Source organism: Amborella trichopoda, chromosome 8 (assembly GCF_054954075.1).
Source record: "Amborella trichopoda isolate Santa Cruz 75 chromosome 8, AtrichopodaSantaCruz75HAP2 v2.0, whole genome shotgun sequence".
NCBI lineage: Eukaryota > Viridiplantae > Streptophyta > Magnoliopsida > Amborellales > Amborellaceae > Amborella > Amborella trichopoda.
The window spans coordinates 29932436-29946094 of record NC_142343.1 but is presented as its reverse complement, the minus strand read 5'-3'; the positions used below and the strand labels follow the sequence as shown (position 1 = coordinate 29946094).

Genomic DNA, 13659 nt, shown 5'->3' with positions numbered 1-13659 from the left:
AATGGCAAAGACCGTAAGACTAAAAAATCCATATGCAAAAATAATATTATTATATAAGTGAAAAGATTTACTGGTCTCAGGTGAGCAAGTCATCCATTTGCTCCTTCCGATAAAACTCAAGCTAAGAGCATTTTTAGGGCCTCTAATTTCAGGGTTCTAACCTTTTGAACCTAGAGACCAACCTTAAAAAAAAAAAAGAAAAAAAAATGCTTTAAATCACCTCGATAAAAGTCTCAAGATAAAACAAAGATGTCTCAATTTTTGATGGGCCAGATCTAAGTATTGAAAAAACTCAAAGTCTCAATATTTTTCATAAATAATCATGTAATGATTCTCACAATTTTAATAAAAAAAACAATTCTCAAAATAACTCTTTTGCCAAAGGAGTTTTTTTGGTTTAATCAATGGGAATATCTCATGTTATTAAAAAATTTATAGCGAGAATGGTGTACTAATGTGTGCATCTCGAAAAGAGTTAATATACAGTAAGCTCCTGCATGCTACATGGGCTGATATTATAAAGAAGAAAACAAAATAGCTACTGAAAAGGAGCCTCGGAAGGAAAGAATGATCCCTTCAACGTAGGAAGGGAGAAATTCTTCGTGGAAAATGAGATTCCATCGCCTTTTCTTCTTTAACTTATTTTCTTTGACGTATGAGAAAGGGGGAGATTTATGGATTTATCGAGAAAATCAAGGGTACTTTTGCCTCCGTGGGAGTGAGACATTGGCCTCCAATAACCGGCAAAAAAATCTTGTTTTAGAGAGAAGTAAAAAGCAGAGAAGAAATCAAGGATATACGGGATCCTAGATCTCTATCACGCACCATCAACTTCATAACAGCCCGATTTTGATCTGCATATGGACTCGAGAAAAAAAATAAAGAGTGTTTTTTTCCTCTGTGTTTTCATTGCCTCCTTACACCAATGTTTTGCACAAATTGCAGAAGCAAATGGGTCGAGAGGAGTTGTCCAAGTGGGTGTGGTTTTGGCTATGGATTCATTGGTTGGGAGAGTGAGCAATATGTGCATAAGCATGGCTATTGAAGATTTCTATAGGGAGCACCACAACTTCAACACTAGACTACATCTCTCTAGGAGAGATTCTGGTAGAGACGTTGTGCAGGCAGCTTCAGCTGGTGCTTTCTCTTTCTTTTTGCTGATATAATCTCTCTCTTCTCTCTCTCTTGCCAGTAAGCTACACGAATGCCCCTGATGAGAATAAGTATCTTATTGTATATAAGAAAAAAGTTTATATATGGTTGCAACCTTAAAATATAGAATTACAGATGCACCTCAAAAATCCATTGGAAAAGGTTGTGTTAATGTTGAAAATCCCTCTACTTGATCATCTAGACATCGGGATATATGAATATAAAAAACCAAAAGATTTTGACTCCCCAAAATAGTGCATTTTGCAACGCATTATTTAGACCGTCCAATTTTAAGATTTTCATATATTTATAAATCTACTTGATTTTAATTATTTTTGGAGTTTAAAATTTTGTAATTAGATATTAAAATATATTTTCAGATAATCCTAATAATTTTTACACCAAAATTACATGTTATGATCGAGGTGCGCCTTAATTGAATTGTTAACCTTATAGAAACCACACCCTATATATAGACCATAATTTATTTGTTATTATTATTATTATTTTTTAACATGATATGAACTTCACTGAGTTACTCAGACTTGGCCAAATGACTCACCTGGGCCAGGTGTGGGTACCCTGGCCGAGTCGATTTTCTGAACTATGAGTTGCACCATTGAGATGATCACGATCACTTTACATGATCCTGCATTTTGGAGGAAGTGGAAAGCAAACTTATACGCTTCACACCTATAACACACACTCCCATCCACCATCTGTCTCATTGAGGATGGATATGGGAGATGTTTCTCACCTCAAACCTAAATGCTTGCGCTTGTGCATCAAGCAGATATGCAGTTCTTCTCCACCGCCCATCCCAAATGATGGATGGTACTCATTACATGTAAAGTAAATCTTTCTCCATTTAATATACCAAAACAACACATCTTTGAAAGTTAGAAGCTTTAGGTTTTGGGGAGTATCAAGTAACACTGTTATTTTATGTATAAAGAGATCACAATCACATCCAGCAATTAGATGTGAGATCGAACAACTAGAAGTGTGCTACACAACCCAATATTTGTCTTTGGTTTCTTTGCGGAAAAATGTTGTTTTCTTTTGATGGATTCTCTAGCTTTAAGCCTCATTTTCGATGAACATAAATTGTAATGACTCATTCATTTTGAGATGTAAACTCTTTCATTTTTAATCAGCTTTGGACCTCATCAACAATGTAGAGGTGCAAGCGATAATTGGGCCTCAAACATCAACAGAAGCACAATTTTTATCAAATGTTGCCAACAAATCCCAAATCCCCATTATGTCCTTCTCTGCAACCTCTCCTTCTCTCTCCACAACCCACACCCCTTATTTCATTAGAGCAACACTCAGTGACTCAATCCAAGCCAAACCCATTGCCTCTCTCATCAAATTCTTCAAATGGAGACAAGCCATTGCCATATGCGAAGACACCGATTACGGAGCCGGCTTCGTACCATACTTAAATGATGCTCTCATAGATATTGGCTCTCACCTTCACCTTGGAGGCCTTATCCCCTCTTATGCAAGTGATGAACTGATAAAAAAGGAGCTCCACAAAGTCATGACCATGCAAACTAGGGTTTTTATAGTCCACATGTCGTCGCCTCTCGCCTCGCGCTTCTTTCGACATGCTAAACAGCTCGGCATGATGAGCAGAGACTATGCTTGGATCATAACAGATGGGCTTGCAAGCTTGTTGAATTCTATGGATCCTTGGATCATAGACTCAATGCAAGGGGTTTTAGGAGTGAGAGCGTACATTGAAGAGACTAAGCGTTTGGATAACTTCTCATATAGATATAAGAGATATTATAGGAAAGAGTACCCAAATGAAATTGAGATCCCTCATGTCAATGCATTTTGTTTAAGAGCCTATGATGCAACTAGGGTTTTGGCTTTGGCAATGGAGAAATCCGGCGTCGAGAATGTCGGCTCCCGGCAACCTATCACAGGACAAACGGCTGGGAATTTGACTGGGATTTCGTCGACGGGCCCGCGGCTATTAAGTGCCCTATTAGACATCAAACTCAAGGGCTTAAATGGCAATCTCCTGTTTGTCAATGGTGAAATACAAGGCTCATCTTTTGAAATAGTGAACGTTGTGGGCAAAAGTGTGAGAGAAATTGGGTTTTGGTCGTTGGAAACAGGAATTTCAAGGGAGATTAACAGGAAAAAGATCGATAAGATGGTTGATGATGTGGCAAATTTGGGGCTGGTGATCTGGCCCGGGGAATCGACAGTGATCCCCAGTGGTTGGGTGGTCACCACTAATGGGAGCAAGATGAAGATTGGGGTTCCAGTTACAGAGGGGTTTCGTGAGTTTTTGAAGGTGGAATGGGGGCCGTTGGATGGGAGATCGAGGGCTATGGGGTTTTCAGTTGATGTGTTTGATGCGGTTGTGAGGGCGTTGCCCTACAGACTGGAGTACGAGTACGTTCCTTTTGCTGACAATCAAAGGAAGACAGCCGGCACTTACAATGACTTGGTTTACCAGGTATTTCTTGGGGTAAGTCGACTTAAAATCAAATGCTTTGCCATCTCTCTATGGGACTTGACTTGACCAGACCCGATTGGTATACCCAACCTCGGGTCCGGTTATAGGGCCAAAATTTGGACCCAAATACTATTCAGGTCTGGGCCGGGGTCTAGCCGAACCCGAACCATATTCGTAGTCATAAGGTATACGATGGCAATCATGTATCTTTAGGCGAGCGTTAGTGTTCATATTGTCACAATATTGGGACAATTTTATAGTATTTTTGGCAATTAAAAAGAAGCTCATAGTCATAGGGTATATGATAGTAAAAAAGAAGGGAAAAAAAAGAAGAAAGAATCATAGGGCAGGATTCGACCAGGGACCCGATGGATCTGGGTACGGGTCCAAATATTTGACCCAAATACTATGCACGTCCGGGTCTAGCCGGACACAACCTATTGCCACCCCTACATCTCTCTCCATCTCTCTCCATCCATGAAATAATTGCTAAGCCTCTTCGTTTTCTCTCTCATTAAAATTGTTTGTAATCTTTCTCTCTATTCATTAAAGGAAAGAGTTTATATAAGGATGCTAGCTTATAATGTAGAAATACGCGGATGCCCCTCAAAAAATCCATCGAAAGAGGTAGTTTTAATGTTGGAAAACCCTGTGATTGATCTTCTCGACATCGAGATGTATGACTATGAAAAATAAAAAGATTTTAAGTCTCAGAAATAGTGCATTTTACAATATATTATCTACACTGTCCATTTTCAATATTTTCATATGTTTATAGATATACTTGATTTTAACCATTTTTTAAATTTAAAATTTTATAATTAGAGATAAAAATAGATTTTGAGATAATCCTAATAACATTTTACATCAAAATTATATACCATGATAAAATTTGAAGGGCACCTTACCTCTACACCTACGGAGGCGTCCATATGCCAACTGTACCGTTCATTAAAGGGTGTGGTTTGTACATCAAGGTAAGGTACGCCTTCAATATTAGAAATCTTTGTGAAGACATGAAAGTATATTTTTATATCTAATTATAAAATTTAAAGCTTAAAAAATAGTGTAGATCGAGCATATCTATAAACACTTGAAAATCTTGAAATATATTTTGGAAAAAAATAGATTTTAAGTTTTGGAAATAGTTCATCTTGTAATACATTTTTGGACCATCAATTTTCAAGATTTTCAAGTTTTTATAGATCTGCTCAATCTACACTATTTTTTAAGCATTAAATTTTATATCAGAGATGAAGATATATATATTTAAGGCTATTACAGAGATTTCTAGTATTGAAACCACATTTCTCGACACTATTTGAAGGTGCGCTCTACTTTGATTGTTTAGAGTCTTGGCTCTATACAAACGGTCCCTAAAAATAAAAAGGTGTGATTTGTACGATCAAAGTAAGGCGCACAATTTTCTAAAATAAAATACTTTTGAAAAATTTATCAAAATACACCTAATCTATCAACTACTAAAATTGTTAGGGAAAATTATAGTTACCTCAAAATGAACTTTGTAGACATCTTCCCCTAATAATTTAGTATCACATCTTGTTTTTTCTTGCTTTTATCCCCCCAGTAAAAAAGGCAAAAATATTTAGTACTAAAATGCCATTCTTCTCTCTCACTCTCTCTACCCACCTTATGTCTCTTTCTTTCTCTCTCTACCCACCCTCTCTCTCATTCTCTCTCTACCCACTTTCTCTCTCTCTCTCTCTACTTACCCTCTCACTCTACCCACCCTCTCTACCCCCTCCCTCTACTCGTCCTCTCTCTATGTCTCTATCTCTCTACCCACCCACTCTCTTTCTCTCTACCTACCCTCTCTCTTTCTCTCTATCCTCTCTCTCTCTCCTCTAGGTCTTTCTTTCTATCGACAATCTCTCCTCTATATTTTCTCTCTCTACCTGCCCTCCCTCTGTCTCCTCTGGATCTTTCTCTCTCCCCATCCTCTCTCTGTCTTTCTCTCTCTACTTGTCCTCACTCTTTTTTCTCTACCCTCCCTCTCTCCTCTGAATCTCTCTCTATCTACCCGCCCTCTCTAAGAATAGAGATTGGAAGATAGATTTTGGGAGAGAGTGAAAAAAAATGGGCAAAGGGAGATTGGGAGAGAAGGATTTCGAGAGAGTTGGAGAAAAATGGGCCGAGAGAGATTGGAAGAGAAAGATTTCAGGAGAAAGGGGGAAAAATGGGTTGAGATAGATTAAGAGAGAGAGGATGGGTAGAGAGAAAAAGATCTAGAAGAAAGAGGGCGGGTATTGAAAGAGAAAGAGAGATAGAGAAGGTAGGTACAAAGATAGGGCAGGTAGAGAGAGAGAGTGAGAGAGAGGGCGGGTAGAGAGAGGGGGTAGAGCGAGAGAGGACGGGTAGAGACCGAGCGGATAGAGAAAAAAAGGTGGGTAGAGAGAGAAAGCGGATAGAGAGAGAGGACGGGTAGAGAGAAAAGAGAGAGGGCGGGTAGAGAGAGTGAGAGAGGAGATGGGCATTTTAGTCCTAAATTTTTATCCGTTTGCAATAATTCCAACTCATGTTCAGGATCATGTGCATTTTGATGAACCTGATGAAAAAAAATCAAAAGACATGGGAAAATATTAATTATTAAATTTCTTATGTATTTTGGTGAACTTCTCAAAAGTAAATAATAGTTTAAAGAATTTTGATTAGATTTTATTTATTAGAATATAATAAAAAAGTAAATATTATTTACCCAAAAAAAACCTTTTCCCTTCTAATTTACCCCCATACCATGTTCTTTAAGTGTGTCACCCACCATTTTGGCCAAGTGTGAAACAGCCGACTTTATAAAGTGGGCAACATTTAGATTGTTATGAACAGCACGCTAGACTACAAATACATTTTTCGCTTTTTTTTTTTTGTCACTATTTTTTTTGCTACTTAAACTTTATTTTTTTACATGCTTCTTTGAAATAAATCATTCCCTTTCTCTGTTTTCCTTTTTTTCTGATATGTTGGTAATTTGGTTAATGCTCATAGAAATATGATGCTGTCGTGGGTGATGTGGCGATCATCGCAAATCGATCGAATTATGTCGATTTCACGCCACCCTACACAGAGCCCGGTGTGTCGATGATCGTGCCAATGAGGAAGAAGAGGGGAAGCAACGCACTGGCATTCTTGAAGCCACTGACATGGGAGCTATGGGTGACTGCTTCATGTTTCTTGTTTTTCATGGCGTTTGTGGTCTGGTTTCTAGAGCACCGGATGAATGAGGATTTTCGAGGTCCTCTGAGTGAACAAGTAGGCAGAGCTCTGTATTTCTCCTTCTCAACGCTCATCTTTTCGCAGAGTAAGTACCAATTAGCAAAAATCATTATGAAAAATCTAAGGAAGAAGCAAATATCTTGTAAGGTTTCAATCTTAAAATGTAGAATCACAGAGGCACCTCAAAAATCTATTAAATCTATTGGAATTATTGTTTTAATGTTAAAAAAACCCTCTAATTAACAATCTCAACATCGAGATCTATGAATATAAAAAAAAAAAGCTTTTGAATCTAGGAAATAGTGCATCTTGCAACACATTATCTAGACCGTCCATTTTCAAGATTTTCATATATTTATAGATCTACTTGGATTTTACCATTTTTGGAATTTAAAATTTTCTAATTAGGTACGAAAATAGATTTTAAGATAATACTAAGAACTTTTTACAACAAAATTGTATGTTATGATAAAATTTTAAGGTGCACCTTAATCGAATTGTTTAAGGTTGCGACCTTATGTTGAGATAAATAGGAAATTCAAAAGCTCCAAGGCATACACACAATCTATGGATTTTTTTGACATTTGGGGAATGTCTTACAAAAAGCCATGGTAGGTGTGCTCCAAAGTAAAATTCATGTGTGGTAAAAAACTAGCAGAAAGTAAATGTTTAACCGGTCTGGTCCAATTATTTGGTTTTGATTGATTAGATTGACAAAACAAATATTTTGCAACCGTTTGTAATATATTTTATAGATTTAAACTAGAGTAATGATCCTATGAGACCCTCCCACACCCATGTGAGTAGGACCCCAAATGATCACCATCAAATTTGACACAGATCTAAAAAAAAGTCAAATCCCACACCCTAAATGATAACTTTTCTAGAGATCTGTGCCAAATTTAATGCTGATCCTTTGGAGTCCTACTCATATGGGTGTGGGAGGGTCTCATAGTGTCATTTCTCTTTAATAAACTATTATTTAAAATTTTAAAATATTTTAGAATCCAAATCCACCCTATTAAGACGTGTTTGATTGAACCAAACTCTTCACTATTTTCATATTTGGTCCAATACTGATGGCATTGATTTCAATGATCCTAATTTGGAATCTTTAGGACGAGTTTCTCATAATATCTCCTTGAAAAACCAGAAGTATGAGATTGGTCACTCTCTTGTCACTTACTTTTGAAAATGACATGCAGTTTTATATACACAAGATGAAGGTATTCTGTTTTACCTTGTAGCTAAATAGCCTTTTGAAAACTAAGAAGTGAAGTTGGAGTGTTTTCGAGGAATTGGTGTTTTTAGTCATATGCCATATTAAACTATAAATATTTATCTGGTCAGATTAGTATAGGGCAATCTTAAACAACTAAAGTCTTTGATGGCATAAAAATATATTTTCATCTTTAATTATAAAATTTAAATTTTAAAAAATGGTTCAAATCGAGGAAATCTTTAAACATTTAAAAATTAAGAAAATGGACATTCTATATAATATATAACAAGATGCATTATTTTTAGAACTTGAAATTCTTTTTTTTTTTTAATATCCATACATATTGAAATCAAGATAATTTTTGGGATTTGTAACATTGGAACAACATTTTTTGATAAGTTTTTGAGATACTTCTATAGTTTAAAGTTGGTAAAGTTGGTGCCCTATACAAAACTTTTTCCATTTCTATTTTATGCTCCTGTAGTCTCTAGATTTCAATGACCATTGACGTTTATTCTCTTTTGCCTTTTCTGGCTTGTTTCACTGATTCCACACAAGAACTAGAAATCCCTCCGCTTACTCACCCTAGAAACTTAATGCCCTTTTCTGCATAGTAGTTTGGGTTTGTTTTAGGGAATTCTATTGGTTTTTATGAGAAATAAATCAAATTACATATGGAATTTGATGGATAAAAAACCCTTGCCAAATCATTAAAGAGCATTGAAAAGTTTAAATTTTTTAAATTGTCATTTTATATGATACTCCAAAAAAACATTTTTTAAAAATGCCCTAGTTGTCCCCCTTTCATTGTTGGGAACCCTTAACAAGTAGAAGTATTTCAACAATTTAATGCATCCGGACTAGGGTTTTCCAATCATTTGACTGGGCCTCCTAGCGAGGTCAAATTACTAATAATGATACTTTGAGCATCATTTAAAGGGAAAAGTTTATATAGAGCCAAGGTTCTAAACAATCAAATTAGAGCCCACCTCAAAAATTTTACTACAAGAGGTTGTTTTGATGTTCAAATATCCTCAAATTGATCATCTCGACATCAAGATGTATGGCCATGAGAAAAAAATGGATTTCAAGTTTTGAAAATAGTGCATCTTGTATCGCATTTCTGAGTAGTCAATTCTCAAGTTTTCATAGATATGCTAGATCTACACTATATTTGAAGCTTTAAATTTTATAATTAAAGATGAAAATATATTTTAAGACTATCACAAAGATTTCTAGTATTAAAAACCACATTTCTCGACACTATTTGAAGGTGTGCTTTGATTGTTTAGAGCCTCGGCTCTATGTAAACCGCAATAGTTGAAAAAAATAAAAATAAAAAGTCAACCCCCAACATTAATAGGAATATTTTGACTCCCTTAATGGTCTTTACTCGTTACATAATACTTTCCCTATTTTTTTGTATATTCACGCTTCTTTTAAGAACCGAGAGTCTTGCAATAATATTCTCAAAAAAAGCAAATGGTCTATGGGCTGATTAAGTGGGCGAGAATGGTTTTTTTTACTTCCTCTTAATTTAGTGTTTGTTGGGCTGCTACAAGGGGAAGACAAAAGAATTGGAAGAAATATGGAAAAAGAAATGAATAGCCAACCGGTATGGGCTGTTATTTCACTTGTTGGTCTCTAAACAATGAAACAAACCATAGCTAGTTTAGTATTGGAAAGGTATACAAAAATACCATTTACTTTTAACAAGGAGGTACAGTCACTCTTGCCCTGTAGTGGTTGTGAATGAGTCTTTTACTAGACTCAGAATTTTTTTTAAAAAAAAATTAAAATTTTATGACATACCCCAAGCCATCTAATGTGACATCTAATAGCCATAAACAATTGCGACCTCCTTGTAAGAATGGTAAATGGTCTCCTAGTTGTTATACATTATAAATAAGAAACACAATGTTCAATATTATTAATTCAAAACAAGGGACATTTTTGTAATTTGATACGTACTAGGCATTTAAGTGTAAAATAACTAAAATACTCATGATTGTTCTGCATTATTGATACTAATAATGCATTTCTTATTTGTAATGCAGAACAATTAAGGGTATTTTTGTCATTTGGTTTAGGCCTTTTAATGATCGAATTACAAAAAAGCCCATGATTGTTTCGCATTCTAAATACAAAATAACAGAAATTTAGGTATTTATGTAATTTTTTATTACTGAGATATTTATTTGAAATGGAAAAAAAAAAACATTCTCTCAAATATTACTAGAAAGAATTTAATGGTATTTTCCTTAAAAAAATTTATAGTTGTAAGCATGTGAGACCATGCAGCAATGTTTCAAAACCTAGAATGGCCGGGTGAACTAGCCTTCTGAAAATCTAGTCCATATTGATGATCGGATTGATTCTCTTGTGTGAAAATTGACCTAGAAATTTTTAAATATTTTGAACTTTAAAAATTAAAAATTAGAAAAATAATGAAAAAATAAATAACCGCGTAATTCTTCGGCATAACCGCGTGACTCCTTCAAAATTGAATTGATGCCTAATTTTTTACTAAGAAACAAGTCAATTCTTACCCAATCCCGGAATAGGATAAAAATCTACTATCTATGTAACAGTTGTATTGGATGAGCTGAATTTCTAATTTTTACGTCTGGTAAGCATATTCCGTCAATGAAACATATGTCATCACTTGTATGAATTTATTTTTCGAAGTTACATAGATGAATTTATGTCTCTAACTTGTAGTTGATGCCCTCCAGGAGATAAAATAACTAGCAATTTGACACGATTCGTGGTGATCCTATGGCTCTTTATGGTTCTCATATTAACCAGCAGTTACACTGCAAACTTGGCCTCAATTCTTACTGTTGAGCAATTACAACCCACTGTTACAGACATACAAACTCTGATAAAAAATGAAGACAATGTGGGATACCAAGGTAATTCTTTTGTTGAGGATCTCTTGAAGGAGATGGGCATTGCTCGGTCAAAGCTTCAGGCACTTCACACGGTTGATGAATATGCTAAGGCATTGTTGAAGGGAAGCTCTCATGGGGGGGTAGCTGCAATCTTTGATGAGATTCCATATATCAAGTGCTTTCTCTCGAACCACCCCAACAATTTCATGATGGCTGGGCTGACTTACAAGACCGGAGGCTTTGGCTTTGTAAGCTCTCTCTCTCTTTTTCTCTCTGGGCTTCCGTCCGCTAAATTTTGAATGATAAGGGCTTTCGTCATCTCTCTTAAAACATCCAGTAAAATTGGAACAAAGAGAGAAGGTTTTCCATCAAAGAATTATTCTTAAGTAAAATGGTTAGAGTTTCATACTAAGATATTCATAGAGACAATATGTTGTGATTTATGGGATTGCCATTTTCCTTTCAAGAGGCTAAGATGCATCAGTTATGCATCAGTTATGTATACCAAAACCATTCTTTCCATAAGCCAAAATAAATACCAGTCTTCCATTTCTTAATCATTATTTTTATGCATTTTTATTTGGAAGAATATACGGTGAAACTATTTTTGATACATAGAGGTCACAATCACTATCGTATGTTGGATGTGAATTTGGGTATATGGGATGGTGCGATTGACCAGGACCAAAGTCCAAAAGAAATTCTTTGAACTATATGATACACTCCATGTTGTCGGATTCCAAATCCAATGTCTACAAGTGATTGACCTCCTTGTACCAAAAATCCCCTTTCTTTAGTAATTAACCATTTAACATCTACATCTCAGGTCTTTCCAAAAAACTCCCCACTACTTTCCGACATTTCCTCTGCTGTCCTCAAAGTAACAGAAGGAGACACAATGGCCTCACTAGAGAGCAAATGGTTTCGCAAACAAAATACGAGTTCAAGCTGGTCAAGTTCCGACTCCTCCAAGGGTTTGAGCCTAGATAGCTTTTGGGGCCTCTTCCTCATCGTTGGAACCGCTTCTGTTGGGGCCCTAATCGTTTTCTTCGTTGGCCTTTGCAATGAGCACTGGAATAGAATTGTAAGTGAAACGACACCGGTGAACAGAGGCTTTTGGCAGAGAATCATTCACATGGCTAAACATTATGATGAGATGGACCTTTCTTCACATACTTTCAAGAGAAAACAATGGAAAGAGGGAAGAATAGAGAACAACAAAAAAGTTAATCGTGCCCCCAACAGTTTCAGAGTGCCCGTTGAGCTTCCATGTTAATGCTGAAGGACTCTACAGTGAAGATGGTTCACCACCTTGTTTCACCTCAGTCTTAGCCAATAGTCGTAGTGATGGTGATGGCGATGATGGACCCATAGAAGAAAGGCACCTCCAACTCCATGATGCTTAATATGTGTCAAGTTCATTTTTTGGCTTAAGGTTAAAACATGGGTTCTCGATGAAAGAGTTTCTACTAGGAATATGGTACCACACTTTGTGGACTTATGAAGATACCCACAAAAGGAGCATTTCTGAAGTGAAATGCACAATCCATACTTTTATCTCTTACCAAGTTTCTTGCAAATTTTATACCTTCTCCCCATAATGTTTGATTGACTTTGTGCTACAAGAATATGCATTATAGAATTTGTATATTTGTGCAGTAAAAAGTATCTAGCCTATTTTCATGTTTTTAGTTTTAGCCCATCTAGGATTTTTATGGCCATTTTGATTCATAAGCATTAATGTGGGACCTGATACTATGATACTATGCTTCATACAGTGTCATATTTGGGCACTCATACCCAACATCAAACGCTAACATTTGGCAATACATTTAACTATTGGAGATGAAAAATAGGGCACCTTTAAAAAGGCAGTAACCACTCATCACCCAATGTCCTTAGACAAACATAAACCACAACAATATCAATAAGTAAGCCTATTACTCGTAGGGAGTATGCATATTTTTGCCCATAGAATCAATAGGCCAATTATTGTAATACGTCATATTGGTTGTGAAAATATATTATTTCTTTTCGTGTAAGTCCTATTTATTAAAAATAGGAAAAATATCATTAAAACTCAAATTATCTTAAAAAAATCATTTTAGGGATCAACTATAGGGTTTACTTTTTATGTTTCATTTCATAAGGGAGATCTTATAAGAAAATTACAAAAACTCATAAATTACTCATGTTCAATGTAGAAAATAGTTAGAGGTCCTCTTTTTTTATTTTTGAGAGGGTTTAGGAGTGGGGGTGGGGGTGGTCAACTTTTTCATTGGAAGCCCTTGTTCTGCTTTTAATAAGGTGCCTTTTTGAATTTTTTTGATAAGATACCTTTACAAAATAAAACTTAAAAGCTAACCCTATTGACCCCCCCTCGAAATTTTGGTTTAGGGAATTCCTACAAATCTTGATTCTGAATCCCAAAGGACCACACATACCCTAGTGAACCCTAGTACACCTCGACCCAATTAAATTGTCCCAAAATCTTCCAAAACCTCTCCTAAGCCATAGTAGACCCCGAGATTTTTCCAATAGTCCAATACTCACTCAAATCAGACTTATAGATTAGAAGTTAGAAGCCTCAGAGAGACCAAGGGTAAAAATGACCAAGATGCCCCCTCCCCCGGGCCGCTTGTCGCATGACCTGATGGCCTTGGGGCGGTGGATTTCTCACC

The 13659-nt window shown here is 36.0% G+C and overlaps 1 protein-coding gene across 1 annotated transcript; it reads left to right on the top strand.

Annotated features, from left to right (window-relative positions):
• The first annotated feature begins 712 nt into the window (after positions 1–712).
• On the top strand, positions 713–12643 carry LOC18423666 (glutamate receptor 2.7). The gene is made up of 5 exons (XM_011629541.3): positions 713–1137; positions 2310–3643; positions 6635–6947; positions 10820–11226; positions 11805–12643. The coding sequence occupies exons 1-5, from the start codon at positions 861–863 to the stop codon at positions 12252–12254; spliced, it is 2781 nt and encodes a 926-aa protein (XP_011627843.2). The 5' UTR covers positions 713–860; the 3' UTR covers positions 12255–12643.
• The last annotated feature ends 1016 nt before the right edge of the window (positions 12644–13659 follow it).